We start from the raw sequence: 22,475 nt of genomic DNA, 5'->3' as shown, positions 1-22,475 counted from the left end.
TACTATTCATTTATTATCGTACAAAAGTCCATCAGTCATATCAAGTTCATAAATAATTTCGTTACACTGAAAATTCCCCCTGAGTTCGATGGTGTTGAAAAACACAAATATGTGTATATCAAGACTAGGCAAGCATAGTCGAGAACAAATTTTACAACTCTTTAAAATATCAACTAGTTTTCATCATGGCAAGGAATTGGAGCCCCTCACGACTTTCTACTGGACTTTCAAAATATTTTAATATCCTTATATTATTTTTAAAGCTATGTTGGTATAAAAAAATAATAACAAGAAAACACGTTTTTACGTGTATTACTTATACGTTTGTACGTTGTACTCTTAATGGGATTGATTACTTTGTAAAATTCACTATTGTATAATACAGAACCTATAATATACCTACATAGTTTTTGAAAAGGAAACAAATCGTTAATTATAAAATAAAAATTTGCTATTATTTGAACGGAATACTGAAAATAACCTTTTTTTTTAAATAAAACATTTGAAAAGTTATTTAACTCGAATTAAAAAACAACTATGCTTGAGGGATAATGTAAATCTTGTAATGACATTTATTAATACATAATGTTGTTTTTTTTTAATATTTAGTATTGTCATTTTATTTGTCTTTAAGAGCAAATAAGGAAGGACATCCTTCTTAGAACGGCTTTATGTTAAGAATTTAAGACTATTAAATAAACGATATACATTAAAGTGTAATCAAACAAAATAAATTTTTCTTTTAAAATATATGTTAATAGAAACAAAATAAACTTATGAAACTATGTAGTGTAGGCAGGGATTAAAATTGGATATATGTATAAGAAAAGATTATCTTTCAATTGCAAAAATTATATTTCATCAAAAATTAATAAACGGAACATCAAAACGTGGAATAGGACTTAACAGTTACGGCACACTGCACCTCGTCGTCCCACTTTGATGATAAACTGTCTGCGCTGTAGTCTACAACCTTGACGGACTCTACCTCTGCCTTGTACGTTTCTACCGGACGAGCCACTAACTGCGACAGAGCTACTTGCTGAGGCTGCTGAACCAGAGCCATTGTCCTCGTTGATGATGATGATTGAGGATTGTCTTTGATTGCCATAAGGTGCTACTGCAGCTGAAGATACTAGCCCAGCGTTTCCACTGGAAGCGATCACTGGTCCAGATGAAATTCCCTTGGAAGAACCAGAAGATATGGAAGAGACACCGGAGTTGATACCAGGATTCAGTTCATTGATTACAACTATATCTCCAAATGAACTTGGTCCATAGTTTCCTGACGACAAACCGTTACTGACGGCACTTCGACCATTATCAAGAGGAGAAGATGATAATCTTTCAGAGTCATCATCGTTTATAACAATAACTTTAGGTAATGGTCCGGAAACGTCACTTTGTACCTCTGAAGCAAAAGCTGAAGAACCGGATCCAACGACAGGTCCGTAAACATTATCATATTCAGCAGCAGAGGCTGCGGCGTTGGCGGCAGCTGCAGCAGCGTTGGCGGCGGTGGCGGCGTTTGCGGCGGCAGCGGCTGCAGCGGCTGCTGCGGCTTCTGATTCTTGTTGGTTAAAGTATCCTGCTCCACCGTTAGGTCCTGAGGAAGAAGCACTAGCAGCACTAGCACTTGCGCTAGATGATGAACCAGCACCGGATGATCCAGCGTTGATGACGACGATTTGTTCACCAGATCCGTTTCCGTTGCCGTAGAGACCAGATCCGTAGCCGGCTCCTTGGTTGCCTGGGCCAGATGCGCTTGCGGCAGCTGCGGCGGCGGAAGATGCACCGTTAGATCCTTGATTTCCGTATGGTCCGAATGCTGAGCCGTATGGTCCGTAGCCCGAACCAGATGCAGAGGCTGCTTCAGCGGCGGCGGCGGCGGCGGCGGCTGCCGAATTGCCTCCGTATCCGAGTCCCGATCCAACTCCTTGGACGCCGAGTGCGCCAATTCCATTTTCGTAACCAGCAGCAGAAGCGGCAGCGGAAGCAGCGGCAGATCCAGCACCACCGGCTCCGTATTGTTGTCCGTATCCGAGTCCTGATAGTCCTGAACCACTGTTACCACCAGCGGAACCAGCGCTTGCTGCACTAGCAGATGCGGCGGAGCCCGATCCGGCGCCAGATGATCCAGCATTGATAACGACGATGTTTTCACCTGCACCGTTTCCAGCACCGTAACCAGCTCCTTGATTGCCTGCTCCAGATGCACTAGCGGCAGCTGCGGCGGCTGAAGAAGCACCGTTAGATCCTTGATTTCCGTATGGTCCAAATCCACGGCCGTATGGTCCATTACCAAGACCGGCAGAGTTCGATCCGTAACCTAAACCTGAACCAAGTCCATCGAGTCCACCGAGTGGTCCATAAGCATTATCATATTCAGCAGCAGAGGCTGCGGCGTTGGCGGCAGCTGCAGCAGCGTTGGCGGCGTTGGCGGCGTTTGCGGCGGCAGCGGCTGCAGCGGCTGCTGCGGCTTCTGATTCTTGTTGGTTAAAGTATCCTGCTCCACCGTTAGGTCCTGAGGAAGAAGCACTAGCTGCACTAGCACTTGCGCTAGATGATGAACCAGCACCGGATGATCCAGCGTTGATGACGACGATTTGTTCACCAGATCCGTTTCCGTTGCCGTAGAGACCAGATCCGTAGCCGGCTCCTTGGTTGCCTGGGCCGGATGCGCTTGCGGCAGCTGCGGCGGCGGAAGATGCACCGTTAGATCCTTGATTTCCGTATGGTCCGAATGCTGAGCCGTATGGTCCGTAGCCCGAACCAGATGCAGAGGCTGCTTCAGCGGCGGCGGCGGCGGCGGCGGCTGCCGAATTGCCTCCGTATCCGAGTCCCGATCCAACTCCTTGGACGCCGAGTGCGCCAATTCCATTTTCGTAACCAGCAGCAGAAGCGGCAGCGGAAGCAGCGGCAGATCCAGCACCACCGGCTCCGTATTGTTGTCCGTATCCGAGTCCTGATAGTCCTGAACCACTGTTACCACCAGCGGAACCAGCGCTTGCTGCACTAGCAGATGCGGCGGAGCCCGATCCGGCGCCAGATGATCCAGCATTGATAACGACGATGTTTTCACCTGCACCGTTTCCAGCACCGTAACCAGCTCCTTGATTGCCTGCTCCAGATGCACTAGCGGCAGCTGCGGCGGCTGAAGAAGCACCGTTAGATCCTTGATTTCCGTATGGTCCAAATCCACGGCCGTATGGTCCATTACCAAGACCGGCAGAGTTCGATCCGTAACCTAAACCTGAACCAAGTCCATCGAGTCCACCGAGTGGTCCATAAGCATTATCATATTCAGCAGCAGAGGCTGCGGCGTTGGCGGCAGCTGCAGCAGCGTTGGCGGCGTTGGCGGCGTTTGCGGCGGCAGCGGCTGCAGCGGCTGCTGCGGCTTCTGATTCTTGTTGGTTAAAGTATCCTGCTCCACCGTTAGGTCCTGAGGAAGAAGCACTAGCTGCACTAGCACTTGCGCTAGATGATGAACCAGCACCGGATGATCCAGCGTTGATGACGACGATTTGTTCACCAGATCCGTTTCCGTTGCCGTAGAGACCAGATCCGTAGCCGGCTCCTTGGTTGCCTGGGCCAGATGCGCTTGCGGCAGCTGCGGCGGCGGAAGATGCACCGTTAGATCCTTGATTTCCGTATGGTCCGAATGCTGAGCCGTATGGTCCGTAGCCCGAACCAGATGCAGAGGCTGCTTCAGCGGCGGCGGCGGCGGCGGCGGCTGCCGAACTGCCTCCGTATCCGAGTCCCGATCCAACTCCTTGGACGCCGAGTGCGCCAATTCCATTTTCGTAACCAGCAGCAGAAGCGGCAGCGGAAGCAGCGGCAGATCCAGCACCACCGGCTCCGTATTGTTGTCCGTATCCGAGTCCTGATAGTCCTGAACCACTGTTACCACCAGCGGAACCAGCGCTTGCTGCACTAGCAGATGCGGCGGAGCCCGATCCGGCGCCAGATGATCCAGCATTGATAACGACGATGTTTTCACCTGCACCGTTTCCAGCACCGTAACCAGCTCCTTGATTGCCTGCTCCAGATGCACTAGCGGCAGCTGCGGCGGCTGAAGAAGCACCGTTAGATCCTTGATTTCCGTATGGTCCAAATCCACGGCCGTATGGTCCATTACCAAGACCGGCAGAGTTCGATCCGTAACCTAAACCTGAACCAAGTCCATCGAGTCCACCGAGTGGTCCATAAGCATTATCATATTCAGCAGCAGAGGCTGCGGCGTTGGCGGCAGCTGCAGCAGCGTTGGCGGCGTTGGCGGCGTTTGCGGCGGCAGCGGCTGCAGCGGCTGCTGCGGCTTCTGATTCTTGTTGGTTAAAGTATCCTGCTCCACCGTTAGGTCCTGAGGAAGAAGCACTAGCTGCACTAGCACTTGCGCTAGATGATGAACCAGCACCGGATGATCCAGCGTTGATGACGACGATTTGTTCACCAGATCCGTTTCCGTTGCCGTAGAGACCAGATCCGTAGCCGGCTCCTTGGTTGCCTGGGCCAGATGCGCTTGCGGCAGCTGCGGCGGCGGAAGATGCACCGTTAGATCCTTGATTTCCGTATGGTCCGAATGCTGAGCCGTATGGTCCGTAGCCCGAACCAGATGCAGAGGCTGCTTCAGCGGCGGCGGCGGCGGCGGCGGCTGCCGAATTGCCTCCGTATCCGAGTCCCGATCCAACTCCTTGGACGCCGAGTGCGCCAATTCCATTTTCGTAACCAGCAGCAGAAGCGGCAGCGGAAGCAGCGGCAGATCCAGCACCACCGGCTCCGTATTGTTGTCCGTATCCGAGTCCTGATAGTCCTGAACCACTGTTACCACCAGCGGAACCAGCGCTTGCTGCACTAGCAGATGCGGCGGAGCCCGATCCGGCGCCAGATGATCCAGCATTGATAACGACGATGTTTTCACCTGCACCGTTTCCAGCACCGTAACCAGCTCCTTGATTGCCTGCTCCAGATGCACTAGCGGCAGCTGCGGCGGCTGAAGAAGCACCGTTAGATCCTTGATTTCCGTATGGTCCAAATCCACGGCCGTATGGTCCATTACCAAGACCGGCAGAGTTCGATCCGTAACCTAAACCTGAACCAAGTCCATCGAGTCCACCGAGTGGTCCATAAGCATTATCATATTCAGCAGCAGAGGCTGCGGCGTTGGCGGCAGCTGCAGCAGCGTTGGCGGCGTTGGCGGCGTTTGCGGCGGCAGCGGCTGCAGCGGCTGCTGCGGCTTCTGATTCTTGTTGGTTAAAGTATCCTGCTCCACCGTTAGGTCCTGAGGAAGAAGCACTAGCTGCACTAGCACTTGCGCTAGATGATGAACCAGCACCGGATGATCCAGCGTTGATGACGACGATTTGTTCACCAGATCCGTTTCCGTTGCCGTAGAGACCAGATCCGTAGCCGGCTCCTTGGTTGCCTGGGCCAGATGCGCTTGCGGCAGCTGCGGCGGCGGAAGATGCACCGTTAGATCCTTGATTTCCGTATGGTCCGAATGCTGAGCCGTATGGTCCGTAGCCCGAACCAGATGCAGAGGCTGCTTCAGCGGCGGCGGCGGCGGCGGCGGCTGCCGAATTGCCTCCGTATCCGAGTCCCGATCCAACTCCTTGGACGCCGAGTGCGCCAATTCCATTTTCGTAACCAGCAGCAGAAGCGGCAGCGGAAGCAGCGGCAGATCCAGCACCACCGGCTCCGTATTGTTGTCCGTATCCGAGTCCTGATAGTCCTGAACCACTGTTACCACCAGCGGAACCAGCGCTTGCTGCACTAGCAGATGCGGCGGAGCCCGATCCGGCGCCAGATGATCCAGCATTGATAACGACGATGTTTTCACCTGCACCGTTTCCAGCACCGTAACCAGCTCCTTGATTGCCTGCTCCAGATGCACTAGCGGCAGCTGCGGCGGCTGAAGAAGCACCGTTAGATCCTTGATTTCCGTATGGTCCAAATCCACGGCCGTATGGTCCATTACCAAGACCGGCAGAGTTCGATCCGTAACCTAAACCTGAACCAAGTCCATCGAGTCCACCGAGTGGTCCATAAGCATTATCATATTCAGCAGCAGAGGCTGCGGCGTTGGCGGCAGCTGCAGCAGCGTTGGCGGCGTTGGCGGCGTTTGCGGCGGCAGCGGCTGCAGCGGCTGCTGCGGCTTCTGATTCTTGTTGGTTAAAGTATCCTGCTCCACCGTTAGGTCCTGAGGAAGAAGCACTAGCTGCACTAGCACTTGCGCTAGATGATGAACCAGCACCGGATGATCCAGCGTTGATGACGACGATTTGTTCACCAGATCCGTTTCCGTTGCCGTAGAGACCAGATCCGTAGCCGGCTCCTTGGTTGCCTGGGCCAGATGCGCTTGCGGCAGCTGCGGCGGCGGAAGATGCACCGTTAGATCCTTGATTTCCGTATGGTCCGAATGCTGAGCCGTATGGTCCGTAGCCCGAACCAGATGCAGAGGCTGCTTCAGCGGCGGCGGCGGCGGCGGCGGCTGCCGAATTGCCTCCGTATCCGAGTCCCGATCCAACTCCTTGGACGCCGAGTGCGCCAATTCCATTTTCGTAACCAGCAGCAGAAGCGGCAGCGGAAGCAGCGGCAGATCCAGCACCACCGGCTCCGTATTGTTGTCCGTATCCGAGTCCTGATAGTCCTGAACCACTGTTACCACCAGCGGAACCAGCGCTTGCTGCACTAGCAGATGCGGCGGAGCCCGATCCGGCGCCAGATGATCCAGCATTGATAACGACGATGTTTTCACCTGCACCGTTTCCAGCACCGTAACCAGCTCCTTGATTGCCTGCTCCAGATGCACTAGCGGCAGCTGCGGCGGCTGAAGAAGCACCGTTAGATCCTTGATTTCCGTATGGTCCAAATCCACGGCCGTATGGTCCATTACCAAGACCGGCAGAGTTCGATCCGTAACCTAAACCTGAACCAAGTCCATCGAGTCCACCGAGTGGTCCATAAGCATTATCATATTCAGCAGCAGAGGCTGCGGCGTTGGCGGCAGCTGCAGCAGCGTTGGCGGCGTTGGCGGCGTTTGCGGCGGCAGCGGCTGCAGCGGCTGCTGCGGCTTCTGATTCTTGTTGGTTAAAGTATCCTGCTCCACCGTTAGGTCCTGAGGAAGAAGCACTAGCTGCACTAGCACTTGCGCTAGATGATGAACCAGCACCGGATGATCCAGCGTTGATGACGACGATTTGTTCACCAGATCCGTTTCCGTTGCCGTAGAGACCAGATCCGTAGCCGGCTCCTTGGTTGCCTGGGCCAGATGCGCTTGCGGCAGCTGCGGCGGCGGAAGATGCACCGTTAGATCCTTGATTTCCGTATGGTCCGAATGCTGAGCCGTATGGTCCGTAGCCCGAACCAGATGCAGAGGCTGCTTCAGCGGCGGCGGCGGCGGCGGCGGCTGCCGAATTGCCTCCGTATCCGAGTCCCGATCCAACTCCTTGGACGCCGAGTGCGCCAATTCCATTTTCGTAACCAGCAGCAGAAGCGGCAGCGGAAGCAGCGGCAGATCCAGCACCACCGGCTCCGTATTGTTGTCCGTATCCGAGTCCTGATAGTCCTGAACCACTGTTACCACCAGCGGAACCAGCGCTTGCTGCACTAGCAGATGCGGCGGAGCCCGATCCGGCGCCAGATGATCCAGCATTGATAACGACGATGTTTTCACCTGCACCGTTTCCAGCACCGTAACCAGCTCCTTGATTGCCTGCTCCAGATGCACTAGCGGCAGCTGCGGCGGCTGAAGAAGCACCGTTAGATCCTTGATTTCCGTATGGTCCAAATCCACGGCCGTATGGTCCATTACCAAGACCGGCAGAGTTCGATCCGTAACCTAAACCTGAACCAAGTCCATCGAGTCCACCGAGTGGTCCATAAGCATTATCATATTCAGCAGCAGAGGCTGCGGCGTTGGCGGCAGCTGCAGCAGCGTTGGCGGCGTTGGCGGCGTTTGCGGCGGCAGCGGCTGCAGCGGCTGCTGCGGCTTCTGATTCTTGTTGGTTAAAGTATCCTGCTCCACCGTTAGGTCCTGAGGAAGAAGCACTAGCTGCACTAGCACTTGCGCTAGATGATGAACCAGCACCGGATGATCCAGCGTTGATGACGACGATTTGTTCACCAGATCCGTTTCCGTTGCCGTAGAGACCAGATCCGTAGCCGGCTCCTTGGTTGCCTGGGCCGGATGCGCTTGCGGCAGCTGCGGCGGCGGAAGATGCACCGTTAGATCCTTGATTTCCGTATGGTCCGAATGCTGAGCCGTATGGTCCGTAGCCCGAACCAGATGCAGAGGCTGCTTCAGCGGCGGCGGCGGCGGCGGCGGCTGCCGAATTGCCTCCGTATCCGAGTCCCGATCCAACTCCTTGGACGCCGAGTGCGCCAATTCCATTTTCGTAACCAGCAGCAGAAGCGGCAGCGGAAGCAGCGGCAGATCCAGCACCACCGGCTCCGTATTGTTGTCCGTATCCGAGTCCTGATAGTCCTGAACCACTGTTACCACCAGCGGAACCAGCGCTTGCTGCACTAGCAGATGCGGCGGAGCCCGATCCGGCGCCAGATGATCCAGCATTGATAACGACGATGTTTTCACCTGCACCGTTTCCAGCACCGTAACCAGCTCCTTGATTGCCTGCTCCAGATGCACTAGCGGCAGCTGCGGCGGCTGAAGAAGCACCGTTAGATCCTTGATTTCCGTATGGTCCAAATCCACGGCCGTATGGTCCATTACCAAGACCGGCAGAGTTCGATCCGTAACCTAAACCTGAACCAAGTCCATCGAGTCCACCGAGTGGTCCATAAGCATTATCATATTCAGCAGCAGAGGCTGCGGCGTTGGCGGCAGCTGCAGCAGCGTTGGCGGCGTTGGCGGCGTTTGCGGCGGCAGCGGCTGCAGCGGCTGCTGCGGCTTCTGATTCTTGTTGGTTAAAGTATCCTGCTCCACCGTTAGGTCCTGAGGAAGAAGCACTAGCTGCACTAGCACTTGCGCTAGATGATGAACCAGCACCGGATGATCCAGCGTTGATGACGACGATTTGTTCACCAGATCCGTTTCCGTTGCCGTAGAGACCAGATCCGTAGCCGGCTCCTTGGTTGCCTGGGCCAGATGCGCTTGCGGCAGCTGCGGCGGCGGAAGATGCACCGTTAGATCCTTGATTTCCGTATGGTCCGAATGCTGAGCCGTATGGTCCGTAGCCCGAACCAGATGCAGAGGCTGCTTCAGCGGCGGCGGCGGCGGCGGCGGCTGCCGAATTGCCTCCGTATCCGAGTCCCGATCCAACTCCTTGGACGCCGAGTGCGCCAATTCCATTTTCGTAACCAGCAGCAGAAGCGGCAGCGGAAGCAGCGGCAGATCCAGCACCACCGGCTCCGTATTGTTGTCCGTATCCGAGTCCTGATAGTCCTGAACCACTGTTACCACCAGCGGAACCAGCGCTTGCTGCACTAGCAGATGCGGCGGAGCCCGATCCGGCGCCAGATGATCCAGCATTGATAACGACGATGTTTTCACCTGCACCGTTTCCAGCACCGTAACCAGCTCCTTGATTGCCTGCTCCAGATGCACTAGCGGCAGCTGCGGCGGCTGAAGAAGCACCGTTAGATCCTTGATTTCCGTATGGTCCAAATCCACGGCCGTATGGTCCATTACCAAGACCGGCAGAGTTCGATCCGTAACCTAAACCTGAACCAAGTCCATCGAGTCCACCGAGTGGTCCATAAGCATTATCATATTCAGCAGCAGAGGCTGCGGCGTTGGCGGCAGCTGCAGCAGCGTTGGCGGCGTTGGCGGCGTTTGCGGCGGCAGCGGCTGCAGCGGCTGCTGCGGCTTCTGATTCTTGTTGGTTAAAGTATCCTGCTCCACCGTTAGGTCCTGAGGAAGAAGCACTAGCTGCACTAGCACTTGCGCTAGATGATGAACCAGCACCGGATGATCCAGCGTTGATGACGACGATTTGTTCACCAGATCCGTTTCCGTTGCCGTAGAGACCAGATCCGTAGCCGGCTCCTTGGTTGCCTGGGCCAGATGCGCTTGCGGCAGCTGCGGCGGCGGAAGATGCACCGTTAGATCCTTGATTTCCGTATGGTCCGAATGCTGAGCCGTATGGTCCGTAGCCCGAACCAGATGCAGAGGCTGCTTCAGCGGCGGCGGCGGCGGCGGCGGCTGCCGAATTGCCTCCGTATCCGAGTCCCGATCCAACTCCTTGGACGCCGAGTGCGCCAATTCCATTTTCGTAACCAGCAGCAGAAGCGGCAGCGGAAGCAGCGGCAGATCCAGCACCACCGGCTCCGTATTGTTGTCCGTATCCGAGTCCTGATAGTCCTGAACCACTGTTACCACCAGCGGAACCAGCGCTTGCTGCACTAGCAGATGCGGCGGAGCCCGATCCGGCGCCAGATGATCCAGCATTGATAACGACGATGTTTTCACCTGCACCGTTTCCAGCACCGTAACCAGCTCCTTGATTGCCTGCTCCAGATGCACTAGCGGCAGCTGCGGCGGCTGAAGAAGCACCGTTAGATCCTTGATTTCCGTATGGTCCAAATCCACGGCCGTATGGTCCATTACCAAGACCGGCAGAGTTCGATCCGTAACCTAAACCTGAACCAAGTCCATCGAGTCCACCGAGTGGTCCATAAGCATTATCATATTCAGCAGCAGAGGCTGCGGCGTTGGCGGCAGCTGCAGCAGCGTTGGCGGCGTTGGCGGCGTTTGCGGCGGCAGCGGCTGCAGCGGCTGCTGCGGCTTCTGATTCTTGTTGGTTAAAGTATCCTGCTCCACCGTTAGGTCCTGAGGAAGAAGCACTAGCTGCACTAGCACTTGCGCTAGATGATGAACCAGCACCGGATGATCCAGCGTTGATGACGACGATTTGTTCACCAGATCCGTTTCCGTTGCCGTAGAGACCAGATCCGTAGCCGGCTCCTTGGTTGCCTGGGCCAGATGCGCTTGCGGCAGCTGCGGCGGCGGAAGATGCACCGTTAGATCCTTGATTTCCGTATGGTCCGAATGCTGAGCCGTATGGTCCGTAGCCCGAACCAGATGCAGAGGCTGCTTCAGCGGCGGCGGCGGCGGCGGCGGCTGCCGAATTGCCTCCGTATCCGAGTCCCGATCCAACTCCTTGGACGCCGAGTGCGCCAATTCCATTTTCGTAACCAGCAGCAGAAGCGGCAGCGGAAGCAGCGGCAGATCCAGCACCACCGGCTCCGTATTGTTGTCCGTATCCGAGTCCTGATAGTCCTGAACCACTGTTACCACCAGCGGAACCAGCGCTTGCTGCACTAGCAGATGCGGCGGAGCCCGATCCGGCGCCAGATGATCCAGCATTGATAACGACGATGTTTTCACCTGCACCGTTTCCAGCACCGTAACCAGCTCCTTGATTGCCTGCTCCAGATGCACTAGCGGCAGCTGCGGCGGCTGAAGAAGCACCGTTAGATCCTTGATTTCCGTATGGTCCAAATCCACGGCCGTATGGTCCATTACCAAGACCGGCAGAGTTCGATCCGTAACCTAAACCTGAACCAAGTCCATCGAGTCCACCGAGTGGTCCATAAGCATTATCATATTCAGCAGCAGAGGCTGCGGCGTTGGCGGCAGCTGCAGCAGCGTTGGCGGCGTTGGCGGCGTTTGCGGCGGCAGCGGCTGCAGCGGCTGCTGCGGCTTCTGATTCTTGTTGGTTAAAGTATCCTGCTCCACCGTTAGGTCCTGAGGAAGAAGCACTAGCTGCACTAGCACTTGCGCTAGATGATGAACCAGCACCGGATGATCCAGCGTTGATGACGACGATTTGTTCACCAGATCCGTTTCCGTTGCCGTAGAGACCAGATCCGTAGCCGGCTCCTTGGTTGCCTGGGCCGATGCGCTTGCGGCAGCTGCGGCGGCGGAAGATGCACCGTTAGATCCTTGATTTCCGTATGGTCCGAATGCTGAGCCGTATGGTCCGTAGCCCGAACCAGATGCAGAGGCTGCTTCAGCGGCGGCGGCGGCGGCGGCGGCTGCCGAATTGCCTCCGTATCCGAGTCCCGATCCAACTCCTTGGACGCCGAGTGCGCCAATTCCATTTTCGTAACCAGCAGCAGAAGCGGCAGCGGAAGCAGCGGCAGATCCAGCACCACCGGCTCCGTATTGTTGTCCGTATCCGAGTCCTGATAGTCCTGAACCACTGTTACCACCAGCGGAACCAGCGCTTGCTGCACTAGCAGATGCGGCGGAGCCCGATCCGGCGCCAGATGATCCAGCATTGATAACGACGATGTTTTCACCTGCACCGTTTCCAGCACCGTAACCAGCTCCTTGATTGCCTGCTCCAGATGCACTAGCGGCAGCTGCGGCGGCTGAAGAAGCACCGTTAGATCCTTGATTTCCGTATGGTCCAAATCCACGGCCGTATGGTCCATTACCAAGACCGGCAGAGTTCGATCCGTAACCTAAACCTGAACCAAGTCCATCGAGTCCACCGAGTGGTCCATAAGCATTATCATATTCAGCAGCAGAGGCTGCGGCGTTGGCGGCAGCTGCAGCAGCGTTGGCGGCGTTGGCGGCGTTTGCGGCGGCAGCGGCTGCAGCGGCTGCTGCGGCTTCTGATTCTTGTTGGTTAAAGTATCCTGCTCCACCGTTAGGTCCTGAGGAAGAAGCACTAGCTGCACTAGCACTTGCGCTAGATGATGAACCAGCACCGGATGATCCAGCGTTGATGACGACGATTTGTTCACCAGATCCGTTTCCGTTGCCGTAGAGACCAGATCCGTAGCCGGCTCCTTGGTTGCCTGGGCCAGATGCGCTTGCGGCAGCTGCGGCGGCGGAAGATGCACCGTTAGATCCTTGATTTCCGTATGGTCCGAATGCTGAGCCGTATGGTCCGTAGCCCGAACCAGATGCAGAGGCTGCTTCAGCGGCGGCGGCGGCGGCGGCGGCTGCCGAATTGCCTCCGTATCCGAGTCCCGATCCAACTCCTTGGACGCCGAGTGCGCCAATTCCATTTTCGTAACCAGCAGCAGAAGCGGCAGCGGAAGCAGCGGCAGATCCAGCACCACCGGCTCCGTATTGTTGTCCGTATCCGAGTCCTGATAGTCCTGAACCACTGTTACCACCAGCGGAACCAGCGCTTGCTGCACTAGCAGATGCGGCGGAGCCCGATCCGGCGCCAGATGATCCAGCATTGATAACGACGATGTTTTCACCTGCACCGTTTCCAGCACCGTAACCAGCTCCTTGATTGCCTGCTCCAGATGCACTAGCGGCAGCTGCGGCGGCTGAAGAAGCACCGTTAGATCCTTGATTTCCGTATGGTCCAAATCCACGGCCGTATGGTCCATTACCAAGACCGGCAGAGTTCGATCCGTAACCTAAACCTGAACCAAGTCCATCGAGTCCACCGAGTGGTCCATAAGCATTATCATATTCAGCAGCAGAGGCTGCGGCGTTGGCGGCAGCTGCAGCAGCGTTGGCGGCGTTGGCGGCGTTTGCGGCGGCAGCGGCTGCAGCGGCTGCTGCGGCTTCTGATTCTTGTTGGTTAAAGTATCCTGCTCCACCGTTAGGTCCTGAGGAAGAAGCACTAGCTGCACTAGCACTTGCGCTAGATGATGAACCAGCACCGGATGATCCAGCGTTGATGACGACGATTTGTTCACCAGATCCGTTTCCGTTGCCGTAGAGACCAGATCCGTAGCCGGCTCCTTGGTTGCCTGGGCCAGATGCGCTTGCGGCAGCTGCGGCGGCGGAAGATGCACCGTTAGATCCTTGATTTCCGTATGGTCCGAATGCTGAGCCGTATGGTCCGTAGCCCGAACCAGATGCAGAGGCTGCTTCAGCGGCGGCGGCGGCGGCGGCGGCTGCCGAATTGCCTCCGTATCCGAGTCCCGATCCAACTCCTTGGACGCCGAGTGCGCCAATTCCATTTTCGTAACCAGCAGCAGAAGCGGCAGCGGAAGCAGCGGCAGATCCAGCACCACCGGCTCCGTATTGTTGTCCGTATCCGAGTCCTGATAGTCCTGAACCACTGTTACCACCAGCGGAACCAGCGCTTGCTGCACTAGCAGATGCGGCGGAGCCCGATCCGGCGCCAGATGATCCAGCATTGATAACGACGATGTTTTCACCTGCACCGTTTCCAGCACCGTAACCAGCTCCTTGATTGCCTGCTCCAGATGCACTAGCGGCAGCTGCGGCGGCTGAAGAAGCACCGTTAGATCCTTGATTTCCGTATGGTCCAAATCCACGGCCGTATGGTCCATTACCAAGACCGGCCGAGTTCGATCCGTAACCTAAACCTGAACCAAGTCCATCGAGTCCACCGAGTGGTCCATAAGCATTATCATATTCAGCAGCAGAGGCTGCGGCGTTGGCGGCAGCTGCAGCAGCGTTGGCGGCGTTGGCGGCGTTTGCGGCGGCAGCGGCTGCAGCGGCTGCTGCGGCTTCTGATTCTTGTTGGTTAAAGTATCCTGCTCCACCGTTAGGTCCTGAGGAAGAAGCACTAGCTGCACTAGCACTTGCGCTAGATGATGAACCAGCACCGGATGATCCAGCGTTGATGACGACGATTTGTTCACCAGATCCGTTTCCGTTGCCGTAGAGACCAGATCCGTAGCCGGCTCCTTGGTTGCCTGGGCCAGATGCGCTTGCGGCAGCTGCGGCGGCGGAAGATGCACCGTTAGATCCTTGATTTCCGTATGGTCCGAATGCTGAGCCGTATGGTCCGTAGCCCGAACCAGATGCAGAGGCTGCTTCAGCGGCGGCGGCGGCGGCGGCGGCTGCCGAACTGCCTCCGTATCCGAGTCCCGATCCAACTCCTTGGACGCCGAGTGCGCCAATTCCATTTTCGTAACCAGCAGCAGAAGCGGCAGCGGAAGCAGCGGCAGATCCAGCACCACCGGCTCCGTATTGTTGTCCGTATCCGAGTCCTGATAGTCCTGAACCACTGTTACCACCAGCGGAACCAGCGCTTGCTGCACTAGCAGATGCGGCGGAGCCCGATCCGGCGCCAGATGATCCAGCATTGATAACGACGATGTTTTCACCTGCACCGTTTCCAGCACCGTAACCAGCTCCTTGATTGCCTGCTCCAGATGCACTAGCGGCAGCTGCGGCGGCTGAAGAAGCACCGTTAGATCCTTGATTTCCGTATGGTCCAAATCCACGGCCGTATGGTCCATTACCAAGACCGGCAGAGTTCGATCCGTAACCTAAACCTGAACCAAGTCCATCGAGTCCACCGAGTGGTCCATAAGCATTATCATATTCAGCAGCAGAGGCTGCGGCGTTGGCGGCAGCTGCAGCAGCGTTGGCGGCGTTGGCGGCGTTTGCAGCGGCAGCGGCTGCAGCGGCTGCTGCGGCTTCTGATTCTTGTTGGTTAAAGTATCCTGCTCCACCGTTAGGTCCTGAGGAAGAAGCACTAGCTGCACTAGCACTTGCGCTAGATGATGAACCAGCACCGGATGATCCACCGTTGATGATGACGATTTGTTCACCAGATCCGCTTGAAACAGATGACGTTGAGGCAGAAACTGCATTAGAGCTTTGTTCTCCGTAAGCTCTTAATTCATTATCATATTTAGCGGCGGCTGCGGCGGCATTTGCAGCTGCTGCAGCAGCGTTAGCGGCGTTTGCAGCATTTGCAGCATTAGCGGCCATAGCGGCTGCTGCAGCATTTGCTTCTTGGCCGTAAGAGTATCCTGCACCTCCATTGGCTCCGGAGGAAGAACTAGCTGCGCTTGCACTTGCACTAGATGCTGAACCAGCGCCAGGTGATCCACCGTTGATGACAACGATTTGTTCACCAGATCCTTTACCATTGCCGTAGAAACCAGATCCGTAACCGGCTCCTTGATTGCCTGCTCCTGCTGCGCTGGCGGCTGCTGCGTTCGAGGACACTGCACCGTTTGATCTTTGATTTCCGTATGGTACCAATGGTTGGCCATACGATGGTCTTGGTGGCTCGTATGACGAGCTTGCGGCGTTAGCACTAGCGCTTGCAGCAGAACTGGAAGCCCTGGAGCTTGATGCTTTTCCAGGTACTTTCTTTATAATCACGTCTTCTTCAAAGATCCTTTCATGGCCTGACGCGTCTACTTCAATCCTTATGGTTCGGACTTTGACGTCGTCACCTGTCACGTCGCTGCTTGCATGTCCTTGCCTTTCGAAATTCGTGCGTGTTGTCGATTTCTCCCATACACCTCCAGTTTGGTCGACGTCAAATTCATCACTCGTGCTCACATTTTTGTTTTGCAAAGCATTTCCATCAGAGAAAATGTTTATTAACTCATTCACGATGTCGTCTGGCGGCGCGGCCGACGATACGTACTAGAAACATATTCAAGTTTTTTTTAAGTACCTTCAACTTATTATGTGTATTTATAATTTAAAGACGGTATTAGTTAGACCATCATCATATATGTGAACGGTTTAATATTAATATTAGTTAAAAATACTCATAGTGATGAACAATAAAATGAGGCGCGCTAGATCAAAATCTTGTGTATCAGAAAAAATCATTGAATATATAGAAGCGAATTAATAGAGTTTAAATTAAGTTGGTCTTACTTAAAAATCATAGCGGTATGTTTGCAAAATGTATTTATAAAACTTTTGATGAATATAATGAAAAAAATGTAAGTAAAATAATTTTATCAAACTCACCTGAAGAGCGCACAAGATCACGAAGGCTATTACTCTCATTTTTCTGAGAGTTCGAACCGAACTGATGATTATTCGAAAGATTCCAGGTCCTTTTATACCTAGATATCTTCATCGAACCCACGTATGGTGTTGTGTAAATTAATTTTTTCAAATATTTACATTAAAAGTAAATAATATTATATATAATGATAAAGCCTTGTAATTTCAAACAATAGCCTTTCATTAAAGTTGATTAAGACATTGTATTTTTGCACATATCCACCGCATGTTTTTTTTTATTTCACGTCATTTGACAATTATAATAGAAGTATATTATTTTCCGAATTTTAGTTGTTATTTTTTTATATAAAATTTTTAATACAAAAATCTCATTAAATCTGGATACTATCACTATTATATCCCATTAAAACATTTTGGCCATCAAAACGTATATAGAAAATGTTATGTAATGGTTTTAGCGTATTTTCATTAATTTTTAATGTATGTAATTAATCTCCCAAAAATAAGAGCATTGAAAATAGAGATTTCTCTAATTTTAGTCCACATATACGTATTATAATATATAATTTTCCGGCAAACATGATTTTTTTTTAATATATTTCTTTTAGATCGGATGAAAATGATAAAATGATAGAATCTCATCTCCCTTCAACCGATTGTTTTATCTTCAAAAAACATATTTATTACTCAATCTTACGAGTTTTTATTTCATTCAATAATAACTTATTAAGTCTCCGTTATCTTTAAACTTTTTTATCACACAAATATTTAAATATGTAACAATAAATTTGCAGTGAATTTATTTATTTTTGAATTTATACTTTTTTTTATAATTATAGAGAATCAATCTATAGATCGCCTTTAGTACGCCTACCACAAGTTTGCCTTTAAAGCCTAAACTGTTTTTATTTCATAAAACTTCGCAAAATTATAGTATAAATTATTAACATCGGTTATCGAGTGAGAAACGGGAAACGAAAATTTTGTGGTAAATTAATACAGATAGTTAAAATGGTTTTTTATTACGAACAAGTAATTAGGCTGGATAAAATATTAATGCAAAATCAACCTATGTATGTATTCTCTATGATAGGATATTTCAAAAATTGCTACTTTAAGTAACATATAAAAATTACATAAATTACAGTCTCTGTTTGTATTTTCAAATTAATATGTTTCAGCTCAACGCATACGTAATATAAGCTACCAACATAAAAAATGGAATTTTATCAAAATGTTGTCTATCTGTCTTTCTGTTACGGCTAACCTCTGGAGTGGCTAGGCCAAAGCCGATTTTGAGACGAATTTCCCCAGCGGGTAGATACTGCCACAAGAAGTAATTTAGGCTTACATGTCGAATATTCTGAAGCAACAATTTTTCATCAAATTTGTCTATTATTTTGCTCTAACATTTGAATAAGCCACACATATATATCATTCTAGTTTAGTTAGAAACAGTTACATAATAAAAGGTCAAAAAATCCTATTTAATTTAGTTTCGCCTGTTCAATAATAAACAAATATTTGTCCATTTACAGTATTGAATATTAACAAAGGAGTCACATCTGTTCCAACAAATAGTTAGTGTAATTGAGACGTCGCTTAACGTATGAATATCCAAAGACAATTATTTTAACTTCTATTGTCTATATTATTATGTTATTCAAAATATAATTAAAATAATTCTTTTCGATTTAATTCGACTTTATTATTATTATTATTATTTTAATTATTAACCATAATATAAACTGTAATTGTTCGTTATTTATTCATTTTTAAATAATAAATGAATTCAAATTATTTCAAAATCCCTTATTTCCCTTAATTCATGTTCTATTGTTCACTTGCAGTCACACACTAATCTTCTATATATATATATACCTGTTTACGTAATTTTGTTTTTGGTATTATTTTATGTACAGATGACTTATTCAAAGAGTGTAAGCTGAAAGATTTAAAAAAATATGTTTATTTAATTCAAAACTTTATTTAAAACAACATACTATTTTTATTTTATATTAAAACCAAATATAAATTAAACAACTTTTTTTGTTTTAAAAATTTTATAAGCATAAAAATGAAAAAATAAAACTTTTACTAACGCCTGTCAATATTTATATAGCAAATCTTCACGTATGCTTACCTGCTCATTTATTTCTTACCTTTTGATCTCTTATTTAACACACATATTTTTTCAATTTTGAAACGACCAGCGGACAAAATGTTAAAAGACTCTCCGGAGTAAACTTATTTTTTTTTTATTAGAAAATTTTTAATAATTAGATCCAACATTAAAAGGGGCATAATTGTATAGAAACTAGCGTCATCAGATTTGTATACCTATTACCAATTCGATTTTTGGGTAATAAAAATACCCTATTCAAAAAACGAAACTTCTCAGCATTCCATGGGTGCAACCCATTGTGGGTGCCGGGTCCAACACGTTAGTTCTTGACTCATTAAGGGAACAATTATTTTTATTCTTTTTTTATTTTTTTCCTTTTTTTTTAACTTGACAACTAGAAGGTTGATAATTGTATTTTTACGATTATGTCTATATTATTAATAAGTAGGGCAGTTATAAACCGGACTAATAACATTTTTTTGTTCTCAAATAAATAAAGTTCAATTCTTATATATATAAATTTTTGTTGAACCGAAGATTAAACTAGACATAACATAGAAAAAACACTTTCACAATAACCTCAAAGATAAAATTCAATTCAATCCTATTTAATTTTTACTTAAATCATAAACATTTTTTTTTTTGTATTCACACTAAGAATCCTATGGAATTGAAGTAAAATTGATTTTAGTTGTAATTCCTTTAACATAATACTTTTCATTATTTTTTTTTTATCATTATAACCTATGTCAAATCTTGTCCATACATTTTTTTATGCTATGACTTCATTCGCACTGGAATCGTCTAATATTCTGCCAATGTCAACGTTTTCATTTGTTTGACCGGTTATAAACTCGAGTACTTTATTTCCATTTATTTATAAATATACATTAAACGTCGTGCTAATTTAATATGTATTTATAAAAAAACTTAATACATACAATTTAACATATAATTTTAATTAAAATAACACTTAAAATAATTAAAGAATTATTAAAATTTAATAAATTAAACTGTTTAATAAAGCAATATGAATAAAAATATATTTAAACATTAACATTTTATATGTTTTTTTTTTATATATAACAAAGTCAGTAATAAGTCGTCATTACTTTCTAAGTTGACAGGACGGTGTAATACAAATATTATCACTGTGGAAGTTTGTCTCGATATGTTTGGAGAGGTAGAGGTCCACAAATATCGTAACCTCAACCCTCAGTTCCTATCTAATTAAAGGTTTTCTCATTAACTACACCTCCGATCAACTTAAGAGTACATTTAGTATAAACACAAAGAATTGTTTGTATAGAATGTTTGTGTGAGCGGGAATAACGGACAGAATTACGTTACATGAGAAATATTGAAGCTTAATAATATTCTTAGAAGTAATTACTGAAGAAAAAATATATATTAGATTATATAAAAAGATAATACAAAATAAAATTCTCATGTTTCTGTTAATACGGACGTACGAATATAAATAACAAGAACAGTAAAATATTATTTTGATAATAAAATCATTTTAATAAATATGAAATATATAAACAGTCTTACTAGAGGGATAATGAATTAAATAGCATCAAGAAGATATGCAATCAGATGACTAAAACATAAAAAAAACAGACGAACTGAGAACCTCATTATTTTGGAGTCGGTTAAAAACGGACTACTGTCTAAATGTTATACAATTATATTATTCCTCAATCATTTCTTTCGTGTTCGTCAATAAAAAACTTCGTAACCATCTTCCTGGATCAAGTGAATCATTAAATACGACATTTATAACGTACCACCTGACGGACAAACAAACGAGACAACTCTATCAGACATATGTCGAAGGTCTGTCATATTCATAATTTATCAAAGTCACCCAACTAATTGCTTTTTATTTAGATTTTTTTGTTAAAAAAAAAAATTATTCTGAAAACATTATTGCCCCCACCCCCCGCAGGAACGGATAGCAGTTAAAAAATATAATTTGTACAAAATGACGTTTCTATTTTAAGTTCTAGAACAGTTGTTCTACAACTTGAAATGAAGACAGTCCTTGAAGGATGCATTAATTGTTGTGTAACATGAATACAGATAAAAATAAAAACTACAAACAAAAAATTTACTGTTGTTATAAAGATACTACTTAAATGTAATGACTTTATTTTTAGCAATATACAAATTACTCCATTTTTTTCTTCATTCTAATACGAAAAAAAAATGTGTGTTTAAAGTAAAAAAACGCAGCATAGTATCACATAAACTTCTTCGTAATCGGTTAAACAGCAGCGTGACAGCTTAATGGCAAGACAGACCCAAACTAATAAGTTCTTATAGGCATAACTTATTTAACTGAAATAGGCCTTATCCCTCGGCAATAAGAGCTAAGATAATGTCGTTTCAAGCAATTTCAAAAAATACGTTAGCCATATAAGTCAGCAGGTCAATTATCATCTTTATGAGTCTTTTATATTTAATTACAGAAAAACAAGCGGTAATTGATTTTTTATAACACGTTCCTTGTTTTTGATATTACTTTTTTATCTTGAGTCTTGAGAAGATTTTTTTCATACTTGACCATAACTTGACCCATCACACAGGAAAAAAATACATACTTCAAGAAACTTGCACTGATTGTATTTTATATGGAAAAAAAATATTAAGACATAAAGCTTAGTATACAAATGCTATAAGCTATTCTAATCTTGTTGCTGATTTTCATCAAGTATTATAATTTATAATCTGTTGGCCGTATATAGAATACATTTTTAAATTTATTACTATGAATCAAAACACTAGCTTATATGAAATGAGAACGGAACTTAGGGATTTGCTGAAGATTTTAAATTCATTGAATTCATAATCATATTTCAAATTTAGAATTCACAAACTTTGAATATAAGAACGTCAGAGAATCAATAACTGAGAATTCCATTTTCAAAACTTGTACCGGGAGTTGTGTACAAATTGAGTGCAATATCAGCAATGGAGGCTCTGAGATCGAGACAGATTGCTTAATGGTTCCCAAGTTTAGGATCAACTTAAAACAAGATAACGACCCACTGTCCGAGACTTTGGTTTATTGAGAAATTGGTTTAAATACAGACGGACGTTTTGATGTCATAGTAATTTTAGTTCATATTGTATTATTACACAAATAATTTTTATTTTCATGATATACATTAGTTCGCACAAAAGACACGTTGTGAAAATTTAAAATAAGAATTCTTTCGTTTATCCAGAAATAAATAGATGTTTTACTTCGTCCGTAAGTTAACACAACTTCAGAATTCAGTCCGTAAGTTAACACAACTTCAGAATGAGAATAGTATAACTTTGTTCTGCCTTAAAGGTAATAATAAGCAGATTTTGGATTTTATTAAGTAAAATTTTTCTTTTTAGGTCGAACCGGATGAAAAGTATCCTATATCCGTCACCTTGTTCTAATCTACCTCCCCACAAATTTTCAAACAAATCAGTATAGCAATTCTTGAGTTATCCATAGTGTAACTAACACGATTTTCTTTAATATTTATATTATTACTATTAAAGTATTTAACACATTTTTTAAAGATTCGTTACAAGTATTTGAACCATATGGTTAATAATTACTTAAGAAATAGGGTTGTCACCCTTGCGTTAACATCCTTTCTTGTAATCATAGACCAAGACGCTTGTTAGTTTATAAAATAAATAACCTGTATTTGGTTTAAAATAGAGTTTCAA

At 47.8% G+C, this 22,475-nt stretch overlaps 1 protein-coding gene across 1 annotated transcript; it reads right to left on the bottom strand.

Moving 5' to 3' along the window:
* Positions 1-846: 846 nt before the first annotated feature.
* On the bottom strand, positions 847-16,693 carry LOC116773220 (fibroin heavy chain-like). Its single transcript, XM_061528506.1, has 3 exons — positions 16,634-16,693; positions 11,824-16,297; positions 847-11,296 (listed from the first exon to the last, which is right to left on the bottom strand). Exons 1-3 carry the CDS (start codon positions 16,670-16,672, stop codon positions 903-905), a joined length of 14,907 nt encoding a protein of 4,968 aa, XP_061384490.1. The 5' UTR covers positions 16,673-16,693; the 3' UTR covers positions 847-902.
* Positions 16,694-22,475: the final 5,782 nt, after the last annotated feature.

The sequence above is a fragment of the Danaus plexippus genome (genome assembly GCF_018135715.1).
Source record: "Danaus plexippus chromosome 18 unlocalized genomic scaffold, MEX_DaPlex mxdp_20, whole genome shotgun sequence".
Taxonomy (NCBI): Eukaryota; Metazoa; Arthropoda; class Insecta; order Lepidoptera; family Nymphalidae; genus Danaus; species Danaus plexippus.
The sequence above is the reverse complement of the archived record's forward strand: the minus strand, read 5'-3'. Positions and strand labels throughout refer to the sequence as shown.

What these genes read in the sequence shown, in the direction of transcription:
- LOC116773220 (XM_061528506.1), bottom strand. Translation starts at nt 16,672, where the DNA reads ATGAGAGTAATAGCCTTCGTGATCTTGTGCGCTCTTCAG. An exon ending in TGATCTTGTGCGCTCTTCAG is followed by an intron (nt 16,298 to 16,633) that starts GTGAGTTTGATA and finishes ATATGTTTCTAG; the next exon opens with TACGTATCGTCGGCCGCGCC. An exon ending in CAAGGAGCCGGCTACGGATC is followed by an intron (nt 11,297 to 11,823) that starts TGGTCTCTACGG and finishes GCGCCGGATCGG; the next exon opens with GCTCCGCCGCATCTGCTAGT.